The 21,507-nt window shown below is 41.1% G+C and overlaps 1 protein-coding gene across 1 annotated transcript in view; it reads right to left on the bottom strand.

Moving 5' to 3' along the window:
• Positions 1-21,507, bottom strand: part of TAF4 (TATA-box binding protein associated factor 4) — a 157,150-nt gene that overhangs the window by 40,206 nt on the left and 95,437 nt on the right. The window contains exons 6-7 of the mRNA XM_030213018.1: positions 17,410-17,532; positions 7,622-7,711 (exon numbers count right to left, since the gene is read on the bottom strand). Coding sequence (XP_030068878.1) covers positions 7,622-7,711; positions 17,410-17,532 — 213 coding nt within the window. The remainder of the gene's footprint in view (positions 1-7,621; positions 7,712-17,409; positions 17,533-21,507) is intronic.

The following is a 21,507-nucleotide window of genomic DNA, read 5'->3' as shown; positions in this document are numbered from 1 at the left end:
TACCAGCAGAATTTGTAACAATGCAAAGAGAATGAAAAATGCCTTCTACAATGGCAATACTCAGTCTGGCTGTGGTCCCGCATACCTACAGATAAAGTTTACCCTGTGGCATTTACATCAATAATGAAAGTGAATCTACCCTATACAGAAAAATCATCTGCCAAGATTTGTACCTGCTTTCCCTATGGGTAATTTCAAAAGAAATGTGGACAAGCTTTTACATTACATGGAGGCTTATAAACCGTCAACTCTCCAAGTAGGATTTGAGGCAGGATACAACAAAATAAAAACTGATATAACCATCAGGCATTACAAACAGCAAACAAAAATTTAACTATAACATAAAAAAATAATTAATTACAATGAAAAGAAATAAGACTTTAAAGCCTAACGAAAAGTTAAAGAATGCCTCAAAAGATGAAGATCAATGGGAAGGTGATTACAAAGCCGAACCGCAAGGAGATGAAATGAATGAGAGAAAACAGTTTTAAATCTAATTTGTGTAACAAAAGGTAAAGTTAAAATGAATGAGTTACAAATCTGAGACATGGCCTAGATTATAAAATTCTAAGAGATTGTGAAAGATCTTCTGCACAGACACCATTCGGAGATTTAAAAATCAGACATAGTGCTTTGAAAGCAATCCTTGCTTGAACTGGCAACCAGTGCAATTCCAACAACAAAGGGAAAGCGTGATGAAATCAACCTGGCTGCAGAATTCTGGACAAGGTCTTGGAGGAAGAGACTTGGGAGAGCTATTGCTTATCTACTTCAGTCAGTCCATTTCAATTCTTATAAAATTCTTCAAATTCCAACTCTTTAAACAGTAATCATCACAACATCTTTTTATCACAAAACATGAAAGGGAGGAAAAGCCTCAGAACCCAATGTGGGACACAGACCTCCTCACAGACTGGAATGAGTTACCTCATAGGCATAAAAACCTCCCATTCAATGCTCAATATATTATTCTCACAATTTTCAAATGGGCTTCTATTCTCAATAAATGTTCACTTGATTTAATGGTTCTGATTACTGAGCAACTGAAGACACAAAGAAAAAGATCACACAATTTTGAGTACATTTGCAACATTTTAAAATCAAAATATATAAGCATGATGAAGACAATTACAAGGCAGCCACCATGGTTAAATCCTGATTTTGTTAATAAGTCCAAAAGGAAGAAAGTAGGATTTAATGAATTCTCTGGTAATTCAGAGAGTTCTTGAGTTTGAATGATATATTTTTTTTTTTTTTTAGAAAATCAGGCTTGAGGCAAGAAGGAACAAAGAAAATTCAAAGGCAAAGACAAGACAATCAAAATCAGCCTTGTCCAGTCACCAGATCAGGAAGAATTAGTTGTAATTAATTTATTGCAACATATTCTTTCAAAGACTGAAATATCTATTTCGCAGAAGGGTCTCTCCTTTGTTCCAGAAAGATATCTAAAGCAGTTTCCAACAAGGGTCTGGAACATTTTTTCAATCTTTACATTTGAAGGAGGTTTTTTTCTACACAACATGAAACATCTGCTATACAGTCAGTTATGAGAACCAGATCTAGATGGATGCCTTCTGTCCCAAATGAATTATCTTTGAATGTATATAAGCAACAAGTGCTTAGTAACTGTAATTAGGCCTTTTCTAAATGGATTTGTCACTCTTATAACAGCAAGAAGGATGAATATGAAGCTATTTTATCTCTTAGAAGCCATAACATCATTACTAGAAGAGCGGACAAGGTGGGAGGGCACTGTGATTGTTTTAGATTGGATCGAGCATGATGAAGTGCAAAGAGAGTTATCTGCAGTGTCAGACTATCAGGAGGTTCAGTAGTGATTCTACTGACAGTTTACAAAGAGCAATCAATGAATTAATTCAGAAGGGAGAAGACAAGGGTTATTTGACGAAACAAGAAGTTAAGTTTTTGTAATTTACAGAATCCACGGACCCTGCTTATATATTATTTGTTACCTAAAATTCACAAGACATTAGATAAGCCTCAGGACGTCCTACTGTGTCAAGCCAAGGATCCTTGCTAGAACCCTTGTCTATATTTATATTAAGACCACTGGTAAAGAAAGGATTTGCCTACATTAGAGACATTTTTTGAAGAAGCAGACTATTGTGACCAATTTGTCCAAGATAGTGTAGAATCGGTAGAAGTGAATCAATTTCAAAAAGTACGAAGTCCAGGGGACACTCAATGAAATTACATGGAAATACTTTTAAAACAAATAAGAGGAAATATTTTTTCACTCAAAGAATAGCTAAGCTCCAGAACTTGCTGCCAGAGGATGTGGTAAACCTTAAATCAAAGGTAACATGACGTTAGTCTATCAGCAACAAGCAGACTGCTTAAATAAAAAGAATAGACAAGTAGTTCACCCAAATACTCTTAATTTGATGAATGGATTACTCGATCTTGATTTGATCAGAGAGGGAGAAAAAGTCTCATATCACAGGGGCTTGTGTGGGTTTCTAAATCAACCCAACATACAGGTAATGTCCTCTTGTGGTTCACATAATCATTGACAAAAACCCTCTCCTTCCAAATGTTGATCTTGAGTTGTTTTATGTTTTTATTTTTTGTTCTTTGCTTTTCTATTTTTCTTATACTGTAACTCTTCAATGTTTAGTTGCTCTTGAAGTAGCAGGTGAAAGACTATAAGCATTGAACATGAAAAGTGGAATCACTTGCATCTCTGTCAGCTCATCGGACCCCAGTGCAGACATAATCCTGGTCTGTGTATACCGCCATGGACCACAATTATGTCTGCACTAGGGTCCGATAAGCTGATAGAGAAGCAGATAAGTGATTCCACTTTTCATGTTCAATGCTTATAATCTTTCACCTGTCATCAAATTAAGAGTATTTGGGTGAACTATTTGTCTATTCTTTTTATCAAGAGGATGTGGTAAAAGCAGTTAGCACTGTGGTTCCCAAACCTGGTCCTGGAGGCACCCCAGTCAGTCAAGTTTTCAAGATACCCACAATGAATATTCATGAGAGAGATATGCATGCACTATCTCCACTGCATGCAAATCTCTCTCATGAACATTCATTGTGGATATCCTGAAAACCTGACTGGCTGGGTGCCTCCAGGACCAGGTTTGGAAACCATTTAATGTATCTGGGTTTAAAAAAAAAGGTTTGGACAAGTTCCTTGAGGAAAAGTCCATACTGTTATTGAGATGGACATGAAGGAAGCTGCTGCTCGCCCCAGGATTGGTAGCATGAAATGTTGCTACTAATTGGGCTTCTGCAGGATACTGGGTTAGATGGACCATTGGTCTGACCCAGTATGGCTATTCTTATGTTCTTAAGAATGGATTTTCAAGCTCCTTTCTGAAGAACCGAATGGTTTATATGCCCGTATAGAATGGCAATATTTTCACTGAAATCATAGTGAGCTCGGAAATTTATCATCATCAGTGCTATATGGAAAATTTGACGTAAATAATTCACAATGACATCATCGGCTGACTTTAAAACTGGACGTTCTGGTGGTGGCCATGTTTGACAGCGATTTTGATGAGCAGGAATGCCACAGATAAAGTGATCTTAGATTTATAGTGGTATTTCAGTGTTAGTTTTTAAAAATCAAGTCTGATAATTACCGTATGGATTTGTTCCAGATTAAGTTGGTCCTGAATACCCTACAACAGCATTTCATGTGAAACGCAGGCCACCATTGGTGGGACCTTTTCAGCAGTGCTCTCAAAAGATTGTAACGATTTTTAGATAAGTGCTTTCATCTTTAAAAATTACTTTTTTGGATTTATAAGTCTGCACGAAAATTGTGAGAAAAATATACTGAGCACTGAATTGGAGGTCTTCATACCTCCGGGGTAACCAGTTAAAGTCTATGAAGACATCTGTGTCATAGATTGGGTTCTGAGGCTTTTCTTCCCTTTCATGTTTCATGATAAAAAAAAGATTTTGCGATAAGGAATTTGAAGAGTTTTATAAGAACTGAAATGGACTGACTGAAGTATATAATTACACTGTTTAATAGAAGTGGATTGTTATTCTTATTTTGTGACATCTGTAATGGAAATCACAGTTTCTTTGTGATTCTAGATCTATTACTTACCAAGCTATGAAAAGAGATCTACTTTTTGGGATTTGCCGAGTACTGCCTGGATTTGAGACACGATGGTGGGCTCAGGGGTCTCGGTCTGACTCGCCTGGTTTTTCTTATGTTCTTTTACCCAACACAATGTGTGTTATTCAACTCTGCACACTGGTGCTTGCTCCTTCCAATCCCTGCCTCCAGGACCACCTCACTCCACCTGTTGCTAAAAGTATATGTGTTAAAGGTTTGACATGCAGAGACGGAGGAAGGATCGACATGCAGAGGTGTAGCATGTCTGACATCCAGAGACGGGGCGAGGTGCGACATCCTGAGAGGGAGCAAGGCTGAACATCAAGATGGAGCAAGACTTGCCATCCAGAAATAGAGCAAGGCTCGCTATCCTCAACCGGTCCTGGAGAGATCTGCCTTGGACCAGACCAGTGACGCACCAAAGAAGAGTGCCACAATGCTGCGAAGAAGGCAGCAACTGAAGGAGAATGTGGCAAACCTGGAAGACCAGTGAATCCAAGAAAGGAACCCGCAGTCCGGCTCAGACAGATGACGGGAACTCCCATACAACAAGCCAGTAAGAAGGTGTAAGGACGGCTGTTCTGCCTTTTATCTTGACGAAATTGGTAAGTGCACTTTTAGGCAGGAAGGCCGCCGCAGTGCTCGAAGCCAAGAGGGCAACCTGTGCATGCCCAAACCAGCGAGAATGCCAATCAAAAACACAAGAAAGAGGACGCAAGTGCCAGGCAGCCCCTGTCAGAACTGGTGAAAGAATACACTCTGCAAGGCAGAAAGGAGTAGAAGAATCCCCCTGGAAAGAGGCGGGAGACAAAAAAAAAAAAAAAAAAAAAAAGAGGCCAGGCCCCCAAAACCATAGCCACAAAACTGTTGCTTATTTATCAACTAGTAAAAGAGGCCCATTTCTGATAGAAATGAAACGGGCACTAGCAAGGTTCCATACCCCCCTCCCTACCTCCCTCCCTCCCTCTCTCTCCTCCGAGTTCCAACCCCCCCTCCCCTCCGAGTTCTATGCTCCCCTACCTCCCTCCCTCCGAGTTCCAGGACACCCCCTCCCCTTCGAGCTCCAGGACCCCTCCCTCTCGAGTTCCAGGACTCCCCCTCCCCTTCAAGCTCCAGGACCCCCCTCCCTCCCCATTCCATGCCCCCCCTCTCGTCCGAGTTCCAGACCCCCGCACCTCCCTCCCTTCCTCTCTCTCTCTCCCCCCTCCGAGTGCAAGCACGACCTGTCCGCCTGCCCCTTGCCTTCCTAAGTGCCGGTTGTAATTTAAAACTTGTTACCTCGTGGTCCGGCGGCAACAGTGAAGTGGAGCAGGCACGGGCGCTTCAGACTGCCTTCCCTTCTGTCTCAGCTCTGCCTCTGGTCCCACCCTCATTTCCTGTTTCTGGAAGGGCGGGACCAGAGGCGATGCTGAGACAGAAGGGAATGCAGGCTGAAGCGCCACTCTCCTTCACTGCTGACGCCGGACCCCGAGGTAAGAATTTTTAAATTCTGGCTGGCATGCAGGAAGGCGAGGGGCAGGCGGAGGACAGGTCGTGCTTGCACTCGGAGGAGAGGGGAGAGAGAGAGAGAGAGAGAGGGAGGCTTGGGGGTCTGGAACTCAGAGGAGAGGGAGGGGGAGGGGAGGAGAGGGAGGGAGGGAGGGAGGGAGGGGGCAGGCGGTCCTGGAACTCGAACGGGAGGGGGGCATGGAACTCAGAGGGGAGGGGGGCATGGAACTCGGGGGGGGGGGGGAGAGAGGCAATTCTCCCACGATTCTCTACTCACCTCCAACGTTCTGTGGCTGGTTGGTGCTGGCTTCCCTTCCCCTGATCCGTCCTCTGATGTCATCGCGAGGGCGGACCAATGGGAAGTGTGTTACGAACCAAGGCATCCAGACGTAGAACATTGGCGGTGCAAATTAGTATATAGGACTAGTGAAATTTTTTTTTTTTTTACTTTACTAGTTTTTTTTTTGGGGGGGGGGGTTTAACTGCCTGAAGGCAAAGGTGCCCCAACTAGCCTTCCGTGAGTCTCAGAGAGAAGTGCGGGAACCTGGGCTAGAGAGCTGAACCAACTGAACCCAACGTTCTTGCAAGCGCTGACTGTGCGCTACTGCGAGCAAAGCAAAGGCCAGCTCGAACCATGGGACGGGAATTGCCCAACTGCAACACTAAGTCCAGGCTGCCTTTAAGTCGGCAAGCCAAGATGGCAGCTGACGGAGAGCTATCAGTCCTGGAGCCCGCCAAAACCACGGCGCAGTCCCCCAGGCCGAGCAGTAAGCATCCCGAGAGAACCAAGTGCTAATTTTGCCTCAGCTTGTACTTCTCTATATTCAGGGATTTCTTCTAAGCCAGTGGTTCCCAAACCTGGTCCTGGAGGCACCCGAGCCTGTCACGTTTTCTGGATATCCACAATACGTTTTCATGAGAGAGATTTGCATGCAGTGAACACAGTGCATGCACATCTCTTTCATGAATATTCATTGTGGATATCCTGAAAACCTGACTGGCTGGGGTGCCTCCAGGACCAGGTTTAGGAACCACTGTTCTAAGCACTGATCCAAATTACAACTGTTAAAACTATAACAGCTAACTTGATATATGGATCACATAAGTATGATTGGACCACATCAATATTGATTCAATTATATTGGCTATTAAAGCTCACAGTGAATTTAAAATCACTTGATTGGTGGTTTATGTTCTACTTCTCCTGCATATATCCAATAACTAGGCACGCTTCATGTCTTCAGTCTTCTTTGATCCTGAGTTACCCTACCCACTAAGCATATTCACTTGAAACAACTTTTAGATGTTTTTATCTTTAAAATCAAGCAAACTTTGGAATGACATGCCAATCTAGAAAAAAAGCCAACTTATTTACATTTTTTTAACAAAGCTTTAAAAACCTTTTCCATTTCATAAATATTTTAATATATTATGTTATTGCAAACTAGTGAAGACATACATTCTTAACAGCATTTGTTAACACTTTTTTGTAACCTGTTTTGAACCCAATGTGATATAGGCAGGATATGAATAAAATGGTGTTTTCCTCAGAGAAGCACACTACCAAGGCGGTGTAAGACAAGCTGATTTCACGCCAAGGGCGTAGCCAGACAGCAGATTTTGGGTGGGCCTAGGCAAGAAGTGGGTGGGCACCAAAAAAATATCTCAGCTGGTGGGAAAATGCTTCTCTCCACCTTGGTAGTCTGCAGCAGGCATGTGCTGAAAACTGAGCATGCGCAGGTGCCGGTATCTTGGAAAGTAGCGCTTTCGTTACCATCAGGGAGAAGTCTTCAGCTGGCAGAGCTTGGGATCCCTACCAGCTACACTAAACATGTGCTACTGTTGGGTGGGCCTGAACCCTAAGTGGGTGGGCCCCGGCCCACCCAGGCCCACCTGTGGCTACGCCACTGTTTCACACTGATCATCATATCAGTGTGAAATCAGCTTGTCTTACAGTGCCTCAGTAGTCCTGGTTTAATGAACATATCACTAGGAAAAATAAAAGCATAACACAAGCATAATTACCTTCAGGAAAGGCACAAGGTAAGGTTGAGGTGAAGAATTAAGCTCTCGATATAACCTGCTGGTAAAATCTTCTGCTTCAATTTTTCCATCCTGTGAAACAAATGACAGTTTCTTAAATAAAGTCCCATGTACCCTCATTGTATAAACAACAGACTGTGGCCTACACTTCCAGCACATCAATTTAAGAACTCAATTTTCAAAGAGATTTCTGCTACTGATCAGGGGGTTTTTATCTGTGGGGAGGGGGAAGGCCATTTGAAAATTCTCCTGGGCCATCAGTAAGGAAAAGTATGTTTACAGGGGTGAGGAGGCAAGGTTAGAGTGCCTGCTTTTCAAAGACTTGCATGTGTAAAGTATGTTGATTGAAAAGAAACCCCCATTTGAATTTAGCTTGCAGGCTCTAGTGAAAATGACCCTCTCTCAGGCCCAGATGCATCAACCAAACGTAAAAGAATCTAAAACGTAAAGGTCCTTAACGAATTTGAAAAAAAGAAGAATGCACCAAAAAAAAACCAAATCGCACATGTTCGGTGCGGTATTGTAAAGTACAATGCATTAAAGATTTGCTAAACTGGTGTAATCCCTGTCGGTAATCGGCCCCTAAAGCATGCGCAGAGCTGCCAAGCATTATGCTGGCTGCTCTGCGCATGCCACAAACATCAAAACAACCAAAAAAAAAAAAAGCCAAACAGAAACACGTTGCATTGAAACCCCAAGAGAGATGAGAAGCTGTCCCTGACAAACTGAATGGTTGGTTATGCTAAGTTCAGTCCGGGAACCTACAGGAAAGTATGACTGGATCACAAAGAAATACCTCACCTGTCTGGATGGCTTCTGTTGTGAAGGCTCTCGTGAGACTCTTGTGTGAGAGTGTTTAGAATTGTGCACGGAAGGATTAAAAAAAAAAAAAAAAAAAGGATCGGGAGGGGGCAAAAACGCTTGTCAGGAGCGTCCTCGCCCCCCCCCCCCTTCCCCCGGCAGCAAAAAAAAATCAAAATTTTAGCAGCCCCGGCCCCTCCCCCCTCCTTTCTCTCTACTCTTTCTCCCACAGCTCCGCCTCCCGCCAACCTCCGCCCCCGGGCCCCACCCCCTGAGGTCGTCATTGCCGCCGCTCCCCCCCCCCCCCCCCCCTCTGCCTTACCGGGCCCGCGCAATGCCTCTCACCTCTGTGTGAAGGTGCTGCACGGGCAAGAAGAACATCTGATCGCCGCCGAGTCTTCAGGATGTCTCTCCTTTCCTGACCTGGGCCCGCCCTCGTCTGACGTAAGTAACCTACGTAGGAGCGGCAGCGAGGACCTCAGGGGGCGGGGCACGGGGTGGAGGATGGCGGGAGACGGAGCTGTGGGACAAAGTAGAGAGAAAGGAAGGGAGGGGGTCGGGGGTGCTAAAATTTTGATTTTTTTAATGCAGGGGGAAGGGGGGAGCAGCGGGGACGGGGGGGGGGGGGGGGCAAGGCCGTCCATACAGGACGCTCCTGACGAGCGCCTTTGCCACTTCCCGATCCTTTTTTTATTTTTGTTTTGATTTTCTATTTTATGCAGGGGGAAGCGGGGAGCCACGTGTTTCTGTTGGTTAATCTCACTTATATTTTCAAACATAGCAGCTTGGATTTTTATGCTGCAGGGGGAGCAGCGGTGTGTCTGTATGACAGTTCAGGCCTTAACGACAGCTCTGACCTCACGTTAAATATATCGCGGTAAATGATTCGGTGCAATCGTCGGTATGGTTAGTGCATCCCGAATTGTCCACATTGCAATGGTAGTTACTCGTTTGCATTCCGTTTTCGTTAGCTGCTAGCGTCGTCGGAAAATGGCCTTTAATGAATGCTACGGTTGAAAATTTCTTCATTAAAGGGTCGTTAAAGTTTAGTGCATCTGGGCCTCAGTGAAGTTCAACCACATGCTTTGTTTTGCAGTGATTTGAATAGGTAAAAGGTAACAACTTGAAAACAATCAGTAAATAGCTCCATTAAAAAAAAAAAAAACAGGCTACCAAGAAATGCAAGTTTATTTATTTAGAACAAAGTTTTTTTTTTACAAATGACACTTGAATAATGAAATGCAGAGAAAATAAAAATAACAGAAGAAAAAAAGAAATATAAAGAAAATAATCACCAGCTCTCTTCCTTAGACCTCAAAAAGGTTAGGGGGAGTGGTGTAAAGATGAGGAGATCAAAATAAAGTAGAAAAAATATATAAGAAATAGCTTAACCTGATTAATCCCACACTTTTTTTTTTTTTTTGCTTTAATCAGTTGTTTCCCTTGGTCCACAAGAAAATTTCTTCATATCCAAAAAATTTCGCAATTGTTCTGGTAAAATAAAAACATACTTAATACCCAAATAGCGGATTAGACATTTACATGGATATGCAAGTAAAAATGATGCACCCAAAGCCCTCATCTCCTCTCTAAGAGCCAAAAACAACTTCCTTCTGTCCTGCGTGGCCTTTGTCACATCCGGATAGATCCATACTCTATGGCCAAAAAATGGTATATGAGAATTCTTGAAATATAGTCTCATTACGGCATTAAGATCTTGTTCAAATACAAATGAGCCAATTAATGTCCCTCGATTAGAAACATCAAAGAATCCTCCAGTAATACAGAAAGATCTTGAATTCCAAGTTCAATTTCATGTATCTGAGCTAAATTTCCAGAACCCACAGGCTGTACTCCTGTTTGAGAAGATATTGGAAGATAGCAAATCTTATTAAGAGGAGGAACAGCTGAAGAAGGAAATGTCAAAATTTCAACCAGGTATTTCTTGAAGAAATCCATCGGAGTTATACCTGTAGTTCTGGGAAAATTCAATACACGAAGATTCAAACGTTTATTATAGCTTTCAATTTGCTCTATTTTTCGATGGATCAAAGTCTTATCTTTTACCAAAACTTCCATTGTGGATTTTAAATTATTGACCACTGATGTGTCTGTAAAACTTGGTTAGCTAAGTCCTGTTTAACACTTTCCAAAGATACAGTTAAATTGTCCATCTTACTCAAGAGAAGAGGTATCTTGTACTGATTTTGTTACCGCTTCAGTTAAATCTTGAATTGCCTTCCAAATGGACTCCAATGTGGCCACCACGGGAGTTCCAAACTCCTGATTTACTTTCTCTGCGAATTTGGGCGCTGCACCGCCAACCCGGATCCTGCTGTTAACAGATTTCGCTTCAGCTGGGCCATCACAGGACATGGTGGTGGATTCAGTTCCAGGGACAATAGAGTTGTTTCCGACCCCAAGAGGGCCGACGCTCTTCAGTCAGCGCTCTGAGCAGGGCTCGCTACCCCGGTAATCAGTGGGCGACTCGTCGCGTACCGGTCTAGTGTCTGCTGGACTGGAGAAGAGGTTCTGGCCAGTGACAGTTTGCCTTTAACCATCCCCTTTCTCTTGGTATGAGGCATCGAGAAGAAGAAATGCAGAGAGGAAACGCCAGAGAACACCTGAACCCGGTAAGCTAGCGAGACTCAGGTCACCATCTTGACACGCCCCTTGCAAGTTTATTTTAAAAATATATAGAAGTCAATATTAAAAAGGATTTATGAAATTAAATTTTGGAGTCTGCCATTATGGCAGAATTGTGAGAGAGAATGTTAGAAGTATAAGCTTTCTATCACCCAACTTGAAGAAATACAACAGTCCAATAGAGGTTAAGTTATCAAATAAAGATAGAAGAGGACCAACGTTAAAAAAAAGGGCACGAGGGAAAAAAAATAAATAGCAGTTCCCTGCTACTACTTCAATGCAAGATCCTTGGTCAACAAGGCCATAGTAGTGGGGGATTGGCTGGAACTTGAACAACCCGGATTGGTGTTTGTGACAGGAACATGGTTACAATCAAGAGAGGATCCAGTTCTACAAGACCTCTTACCAGGAGGATATAAAATAACACATGTATTTCATGCATCTAAAAGAGGTGGCGGGGTGGCAATAATGTATAAAAGTTTTAACGTTCAGATTGAGGTGAGTTATCAGTCATCCTGCTCAGAATTATTATCACACAAGAGCAGAGACACTTCACTACTAGGTAGCTTATAATTTACTGTATTACAGCTACTGCCTTCCAGGGAAGTAGAAAGAAGCCACAAGGAGAATTCTATGAACTTACGATGATTCAAAGTCTAAAACCCAGAGCGCAATTAACTGTAGGTGACATAAATCTTCATTTAGATGATGGGAATGCAAAAACACCAAGGACTTTAAAATATAAACATGAAGATAATTCCAGCCCAAGGAACATATCAACTAGGCCACCAACTAGACTTTGAGCATGAAGTACAGATTCTGAGACTCAAATATAGATAGTTGCCCCTAATTTGGTCTGACCATACCAATCACATGTAGTAGTATATTGGCAAGAAGCCCCCTTAGGAAAAAAAATAAGATAACCAAATAGAAATGAAGAGAAGTACACAAAAAATTGATAATGAAGTCTTCTGGTCCAAAGTGGAAGAAAATCTGAAATAATCAGATTATCAAATAGCCACCACCCAGTGGAACAGCTTTATAGAGTCAACACTAAATGAAATAGCCCCTAAAAAACTGAATAAGGTCACAAAAAGGAGTAAGGAACATTAGTTTAATGAAAGCTTACTAAAACTGAAACAATCCTGTAGGAAACTGAAGAGAATATGGCGGAAACTCCACAGTAAAACAGCTAGAGAGGACTGGAGAAAAATGGTAAATGTATACAAATTTCAAAATAAAAGTAGCCAAAGAGTACTTTTCTGAAAAAATAGGGAAAGGTAGACCAGATATAAAAAAAACTATATCAGATAATGGAACACCTAATGAGTCAAGAAGAATTAATAGAAACAACAATCAAACTACCCACTGCAAACTGTTTAGTGAAACACTGAGGACAAAATCAAAAATGTAAGAAACACAGTAAAAAGGAAGGCAATAAATCTCAATGATTACAAAGAATTTATCTCCAGTGGAGAGGTCATAAGACAAAAAAAAAAAAAGAATGTGCATTAGATAGAAACTGGTCATACTTTTCACCTATTGAGACAAAGGTATTCAAGAATTTAATGCTAAAATACTCAAAGTCCCAATGCGAATTAGATAACTGTCCAGTCTATTTACTGAAAACCTCCTCAGAAAGTTATCTTGCTCTAGGAATGACATGGATAAAAGGTGCAGAGAAGGTCGACGAAAATAATAAAGGGGATGGGACAACTTCCCTATGAGGAAAGGCTAGAGCAGCTAGGGCTCTTCAGCTTGGAGAAAAGATGGCTGAGGGGAGATATGATAGAGTTCTATAAAATAATGAGTGGAGTGGAAAGGGTAGATGTGAAGAGTCTGCTTACTCTTTCCAAAAATACTAGGACTAGGGGGTATTCAATGAAGCTACAAAGCAGTACATTTAAAACAAATTTGAGAAAATGTTTCTTCACTCAACGTGTAATTAAACTCTGGAATTCGTTGCCAGAAACTGTGGTAAAGGCAGTTAGCATAGCAGGGTTTAAAAAAGGTTTGGCTGGCTTCCTAAAGGAAAGGTCCATAGACAATTATTAAAATAGACTTGGGGAAACTCCACTGCTTATTTCTGGGATAAGCAGCATAAAATGTTTTGTACTTTTTTGGGATCTTGCCAGGTATTTGTGACCTGAATTGGCCACTGTTGGAAACAGGATGCTGGGCTTGATGGACCTTTGGTCTGTCCTAGTATGGCAATACTTATGTACTTATCCTTAAATACAGGCTCTTTTCCAAGACAACTTGTCAAAATAATACTTTTCCCATCCCAAAAAATCAGAAAGGAGACCTAGGAGATGTTATCATCAACTATAGACCGGTAGCTTCAATACCCATTACATGTCAAAATCTTACAAGGTATAATCGCAGAACAATTAACAAAATTTCTGGAACACTACAATCTATTACATCAAAACCAATCTGCTTTCAGAAAAAACTACAGTACAGAAACACTGCTAGGTACCTTGGTTTACGAATGCAGAAAAATTGTAAGTACTGGCCATCAAATAGCACTGATGCAATTTGACCTCTAAAGTGCTTTTGATACAGTAGACCATAAGATACTCCTGGAAATCTTAGAATCCCTAGGAATTAATGGCACAGTTTTGGAACAGATAAGAGGTTTCTCACCCTCAGATCTTACAGTGTGAAATGGGGCAGAACCCTGTCAATACATTTGACAGCACACACTGGGGTGCCACAGGGATCCCCCTATCACCAATCCTATTCAATGTCCTGATGTCCACCCAGGTTTCTATATGGAGAGGAATGGAATTTTTTTTTTTATTATATTTTTATTTATGCTTTACAAGTTACACAAAATTCACTTGCAAATTGAAACACAAAGAGGAAAAAGTATCAAATGAATATCAATACAAGATTTGTACATCTCTTAATTAGAACCATAAATCTAAGGAAGATACATAGGGAGCGTATTCCAAAAGGTTAAGGAGAACCTAAAAAAATAGGAACTATCACAAATAACTAATTATCAGTAACTGGCCTGACCGTTTAATTCTCTCATTTTATATTTTCCAACTTCTCTCACTTCTTGGGTCCACTGGGTGCTCTTTTTAAATCTAAGAAAGCTTTAAGTTGTTCCGGCTCCCAAAAAATATATTTATTGTCCAGATATCTTATTATACATTTGCAGGGAAATGTTAGTAGAAACTTAGCTCCTATTGAATTTGTTTCTTCTCGAAGAGCCAAAAATTTCCTCCTTCTATCCTGAGTAGATTTTATGACATCTGGATAAATCCAAATTCTGTGTCCACAAAAAGTTTTAGTAGAATTTTTGAAGTACAACTTTAATACAGAATTTAAGTCCTGCTCAAATACGAAGGAAGCCATTAACGTTGTCTCAGAGTAACTTCATTTAACGAATCTTCTAGCAAGGCAGAAATATCATTTAAAGTCTGATCATGTTGCTGAGTTTGTATCATATGCCAGGGGGTCCCCCTGTTCTTCTCGATTTCGCTTAGGTAAAGGCAAGTAGTAAATTTTATTCAAAGGGGGAAATGCTGCTTCAGGAAAACGTACGATCTCCATTAAATATTTTTAAAGAGCTCCATCGGGTTGAGACCTGGAACCATCGGGAAATTTAGAATTCTAAGATTTAAACGGCGATTATGATTTTCAATTTGCTCCAACTTTCTACGAATCAATGTCACATCTGATATAATAGCATTAGTAGAGGAATTTAAAGTGTTTACCTCAAGTTGTATTTGTGTAACTTGCTGCGTTGTTTCCTTTTTTATTTCGTCTATTGAAGCCGTCAAAATATCTACCTTGTTAACCAATTGAGTCATATCTTGAGCAGTAGAAGTAGTCACAGTAGTTAAACATTGCAGGGCTCCCCAAATGGACTCCAAAGTGATCACCACGGGAGCAGTCTTTGCTTCCATTTTCTTCTCCTCCGCGTTTGGATTAGAGGCCCTGCCAGCGGAAGCTAAGACAGCATCGACTTCCGAATCTGTTATGCTTCCCGCCTAGCCTCCTGAATACGCGGGACGTGGTGGAGGGTTAGGAGTCGGAGGAGACAGAGATGTTTCGTTCCCCAAGAGGGCCGATTCTCCTTTATCGGTCCCTTCAGCGGGGATCTCCACTCCGGTAAGAGAACGGGGTGTTGCATATCGGTCCAGCGTCTGCTGGAACGGGGAAGAGGTTCTGTCTGATGGCAGTCGGACTTTCACCAGCCCCTTTCTTTTGGTATGTGGCATTAGGAAAACAATAAAGAAACGCCAGCAGCTAAAATTTGGACCGTTAGCAAACACTCACGGCCGCCATTTTAACACGCCCCCCGAAGAGGAATGGAATTAACTGCTTCTCCTACACAGACGACATAATACTGTATTTTCCCTTTCATAAAGACAGAGATTATGTTAACATATTGGTCAAGAATGGTCTGACTGGTTGACAAATGGGCATCATATCTACTTTAAACTGAATTGTAGCAAAACAAAGATTTTAGTAATCACACCACATACCATGGATGTGTCATACATACAACTACAATTCAATGGAATACCACTGAAAATTGAAAAAGAACTGAAAATACTAGAGATAAGGGATAACGTTTGACAGATACCTAACTTTGGATAAACAATGTCAGCAAATGGTTCAAAGAAAGCCTTCAGTGGACTAAAAAAAAATAAAATAAAATCCTCAGGAGACTACGTCCTTGATTAAGCTGAGACAATTTTAACTATTTGTACAATCTCACTCTTGCACAAATCGATTATTACAACGTATTATATGTAGGCTCTGCAACATTAATTAGAAAAAAAGATACAGGCAGTACAGAATATTGCAGCTAGCCTGATCTTTTCTAAATCAAAACACGAGAGAGTAACTCACTTGTACATCACATTACACTGGCTACCGTTTGAAGTGAGGGGGATTTTTAAACTCTGCACCATGATACACTCATTTGAATGTGGCAAAATACCAAAATATCCAAACCGTTGGATACTACTACCCGAAAAGAGACTGAGGAGAATGAAAGTGGAGGAGTGGCCTAGTGGTTAGGGTGGTGGACTTTGGTCCTGGGGAACTGAGGAACTGAGTTCGATTCCCACTTCAGGTACAGGCAGCTCCTTGTGACTCTGGGCAAGTCACTTAACCCTCCGTTGTCCCCATGTAAGCCGCATTGAGCCTGCCATGAGTGGGAAAGCGCAGGCTACAAATGTAACAAAAAAAAAAAAAAAAAATAGAAAGGAAATCTTTTGGACCTAGTATTTCCATCAAGAAAAGGTGTCAGATTTAAGACAGTAACAACTTTATCCTATCTATCGGCAAAATGGTGGATCGATAAACCAGTGACAATAAGATCAATATCAGAGTACGGAATTTTCCATAAACAGTTGAAGACTCAACTATTCAGAAAATATGTGTTAGGGAATGAGGGATAATGTGTACAGCACCCCAATACCCCCCCAACGACAACCGTTATGACCCTAAAATGTAACAATGTTTTTCTTTTTGAAATGTGTCGAGTCTAAAACGTATCAATGTACTTGATCTCTTAAAGTAAGTCGAGCTGAACTCGGTTTGGGAATGCTACTAATAAGAAATAAAGTAAAGAGGAGTGGGAGTTTTTTTTTAATAACTTTTAGATGGACATCTTGATATCTGGGTGAACATTATACGATCTGAAAAGAAAGGGATCAGAAGTACAGGACTTAAACTTGCGTGAATACTGATGATTACTCAGACACTATCCTGATAAATTATCTAAGCAGAACCACACAAATATTAAGTCAGTCATAATTTCAACAAGTGGCTTATCCAGTTAAGTTTAGGCCAGCATACTGGCAGATATTTTTAAGTGTATTTTCAGCCAAATTATCTAACTAACTTATCCAGATATCTGTAAGCAGCAGCCACACAAAGTACAAATGGTAAAATTAGTTCAAAGTAAGATTTAAATTTTAAAAAAAATCACATGCTTGGTGTTTCATGACAAACAAGTGGTCTAAACTTGAATTTCTATGCAGAACAGCACTCCCTGCCATGATTCATGAGGTTAGTCAACTTTTGTCCTAAAATGTCTAATTTACCTAATCTATTCTAACACAATGAGGCATATTTTCAAAGTCTTACAAAGTAACATGGTAACCTATGGAAATCTGTAAGTCTTAGTGCTTTGAAAATGAGCCCCATAGTAACCTGCTTCTGTTTATCAGCATTACTCTTACCATTGAGAGAAATCCACTTACACGTGAATGGGCCCAAATCTCTTCCAAAATACAGAACTGACCCAGAAAGATGAGCATGCCACAAACCTGGTGGCTGGTGCTATTTCTTACCAGCAAGTTCTGCACAAGTTCTTTCACATTAGCTGCAGTCTCCGAGGACTGTTTACCAGAGGAAGCCAGTTTGATTAACGTTGATAGAAAGTTCTTGCACTTCTTCACATTTTCCATGGTTTCCTGTTTAAAAGAGCACACACTTTTTACTCTGGGCATTCTCATGAAGAACAAAAATTGTTTCAAGAAATGGCTCTGGTACTCCAAAGACCCCATCCTCTTCAAAAAGTACAGCTGAGATAGGCTAGATGGATTTGAGGTCAGTGCAAGATGCTACTGTCTGGCTGATGCAAACTTTCTTGCGACTGGGGGAACTTTGTTCTGAGGTGTGGCAGAGTTAGAGTATATTGCTCACTGTTCCTACACAGATGGCACAATCTTTCATTTCCTCTGTCCCTGGGCCAGCAGAACACGGTAAGCAGGGTATGCATGGCAGAGGGGCACCAGAAACTACCATGCTTACCCTGTGCTATACTACAGCCCTCCCAAGAAGACCTACCTTGATCCTTGAAGGCTGCCCTGGTAGCTTAGTGCCCTCTGCGACTGCAGGAAAAAATCCCACTCCTTCCTGCCCTCTGCTGCTCCTCCATCTCCGCTTTGCTCTTCTGTGACGTGGGCGCTGCCACTGTATTTTAAAAATGGCTGCCAAGATTTCCGCTGAAGTCTCAGCAGCCATTTTGAAAACCCGGTGGCACCGCCTGCAGCACAGAAGAGCAAAGCGGAAAAGGGTCTTCTTGGGAGGGGGATTGTAGTATGCAGGAGGGGGATGGCAGCATTACTGCAGCAGCGGTGGGGGTTGGCAGAGTATAAGTCATCTCAAGGATAAAACATAAGAAAACCAATGGACTGCATTAGGGGCTTATAGCCCACTTAGTTATGTTTAAGCAAATGAGAGATCTGCATGAAAGAAAATATTTATTTTTATTATTTTGACTTCTGAAAACCACTTGTCCCTGAAACATGCTCAAAACAGAATAATCCATTTGTACAAAAAAACAGAATAATCCATTTGTACAAAAGAGATGAGGTGAAGATGTCATTCCATGTGCTCCAATGAAAGGAGAGTTTAATTTTACTTCCAATCTTTATAACACCAGGCTTCCCAATGCAGATTACAACAACAGTTAAGATGAACCCATCAATAAAAAGGATATCCTCACTGAAATTTGGCCGTATATTACTGTGTTGTATAGAACAGTGTAGAAAAAGGAGCACCAAATACAAACTTTATTAGTGCTGTTTCCACCAGCTACAAAAATGTTTAAGCAGTTTTAATGATATTCAATTTTATTTCATGATATTTATATTTACATATGGGAAGCTTTCAAATACATTAAAAAGCTGTCGAGTAAAAAAAAAACAAAAACAAAAAAAACCTTTTGTTCTTCACCTTTTAAGGTGCTGGGCTGAAAAAGGGGGGGCGGGGAAGAGAGAAAAAGATGCTGGAAGGGGGGGGGGGGCAACTGATAGTTTGAAGGGGCCCCAGAGACCATAGCTCTGTCCTATATGGAGCAGCCAGTCTGCCTCAATGCAAGCCCACTGTGCCCTGCTCTGTCCTATTAAATTTGGCGTTCCTTTCCTGTTCCTCTTATTTTTCTATTGTGCACCACTTTGATTTGCAGTGAAAGGCAGTATATCAAGCTCCTCAATAAACAAAAACATAAACATGTATCATAAGGGACACACTGGCCTGGCATGTGAAAGGACTGAAGTACCTACAAAAAAAAGTAACCAGGGAGGCTCAGTGAAAATAACAATACTGATAGAAACACTTGGGTGGGGGGGGGGCACAATTTTACAACCCTCTCTATGCCTAAATAGTATGTGTGTACTTTTCCCTGTCCAAGTACTGGCAAAGTTTCACAACCAAAAATATGCAGGTCCCTCCCCTTTGAAAATTACCCCAGGGAATTTATGCTCTTCGACAGGCACAAATTTCCCAGTTTATTTTGAGCATATGTGCAGATGCTTTACGTGCATAAATGCTAATTCCTCCCCAGCCCTGGGAACACCTCTGCTCAGCGTTCTACAAAACCACCTTCCTGATATGCATATAAACACCTATTTCTGCACATAAAACACTGTTTTACCTTTGAAAATGACTTTTAAAACGTACCCTTTTAGCATGATTTACCCTTGTGGACTAGCTGTCTGAAAACTGCCCTCTTAAATGTTTGAGTTGTTCTACAGTACATAATTTCAGCTACATTGAGAGGCGGTGTGCCAAGGGGTAGGAAAGGGAGGGAAAGAACATGAACAGATTGCATTTTCAAATCTATGCCAGCTATGTGCCACTGAAAAAGCTCTTGCAGAAAAAGGAGGTGCAAACATTCATGGGTGCTTTCTCCCACAGCAAGTTTCAAAGTGAAAATACAGGTGTACTTTCTGTAGGATGCCTGGTGCAAAGCTTGAGAGTAAAAAAACTCATTGACTTTGCCCTCTGTGGACAATTTTGAAAACTGCCCCATAAAATATGAAGACATCCCTTCAGAGATCTGTTTCAAGTTCAGTGACCTGTAAGAAACTCACTCATTTATACATCTACATGTTAATGAAAACAAAGCGATTCACAAACAAAATCACTATTCGAAACCTTTCCTTTCCTACTCTAACTTAATAAAACCTTCAGCATTTCCTGGCTACAAATAACACACCCGCACACATAACACGCGCAAATTGTGAGTCTATGTAAAAATAAAGTGGCATAATGCACAGTATACCTGTTTATTTTTCTAAGACACGCTAATTGTCAAACTAACACATTTGTTTTTAAGGGTTTTTCTTTTTGGGTTCTTGCAGGCATTTTTAGTGCATGAAACCTGCAAAAATCCTAAAAAGAAAAAGCCTTAAAAACCAAATGCGCTAATTTTGCAATTAGTGCATCTTAGTAAAAATACACCTGTTTAGCGCACCCTCACACACACGTTATCCCCGGATTCTATAAATGGCAACTAAAGTTGTCTGCGCAAATCAGCACACGTAGCCAATTCTGTGCACACTACTTAACTGCTTAACAAGCCAATCAGTGCCAATAATTGGCTGTTAACCAATTATTGCCATTAATTACCTTAATTAGGCTTTACATGCAGATCATATTCTATAATGATCTGCACGTAAATTTGGAGGGGGGGGGTGGGCGTTCCAAAATTTTATGCGTGTAAATGCAGAATTCAGCCGAACCGCACCTAATTTAGGCACCAACATTTATACCAGATTTTAGCAGGCGTAATTACCGGTTTATGCCCTAAGCACTAGTCTATAACGGATGCATACCCTTTATGGAATAGCAATTGGCGCATCAAAGTTTAGCACTGATTTTTAAGTGCCACTTATAGAATTTACCCCTATATGCATGAAAATACGGCAACTACCTGAATTCCTGACCTAACCCTTTATTACTATCAAATAAAAACCTAAATGAAACACAACACCTACCCCAGTATATCCACTATCCTGACATTATGGGTAAAGTCAAGTTTTAAAAAATTGTAATCGGGATTGAACCACTGTACAAGTTAAATTGAATAATCAAAATGAAAGCAGGGTTCTAATTAAATGTGGCACAAGTGTGTATGTGGAGGAAAAAGCCTCGAGAAACTCCTCTTGTATACTTGTATACTAACAGATACTTTAGTCGGAGTTGGACTTCCTCATCATCAGCTGAAAAAACCTCCAGGTGTTTAATTTCAAGAATAAAAGTATCAAAAACTTTCAAACTTAGCTTTAATGTCCTTTGGTAATCTTTGGTCTCAGTGTCTTTCTATAAACTTTGTCTGTGATCTACGGCAGCCAGCGTTTCGAATTCCTTCTGCGCCAGGATCACAGACCAAGTGCTCTCCACTCAATCTGGCCAGCAATCTGTGATCCTGGCACAGAAGGAATTTGAAACGCTGGCCGCCGTAGATCACAGACAACGTTTATAGAGAGACACTGAGACCAAAGATTACCAAAGGACATTAAAGCTAAGTTTGAAAGTTTTTGATACTTTCGAGGCTTTTTCCTCCACATACACACTTGTGCCACATTTAATTAGAATCCTGCTTTCATAAAGTCAAGTTTTAGACATATGATGCTATACACCAATGCTCCGGACTTACT

This window comes from Microcaecilia unicolor, chromosome 8 (assembly GCF_901765095.1).
Source record: "Microcaecilia unicolor chromosome 8, aMicUni1.1, whole genome shotgun sequence".
NCBI classification, from domain to species: Eukaryota; Metazoa; Chordata; class Amphibia; order Gymnophiona; family Siphonopidae; genus Microcaecilia; species Microcaecilia unicolor.
The sequence above is the reverse complement of the archived record's forward strand: the minus strand, read 5'-3'. Positions and strand labels throughout refer to the sequence as shown.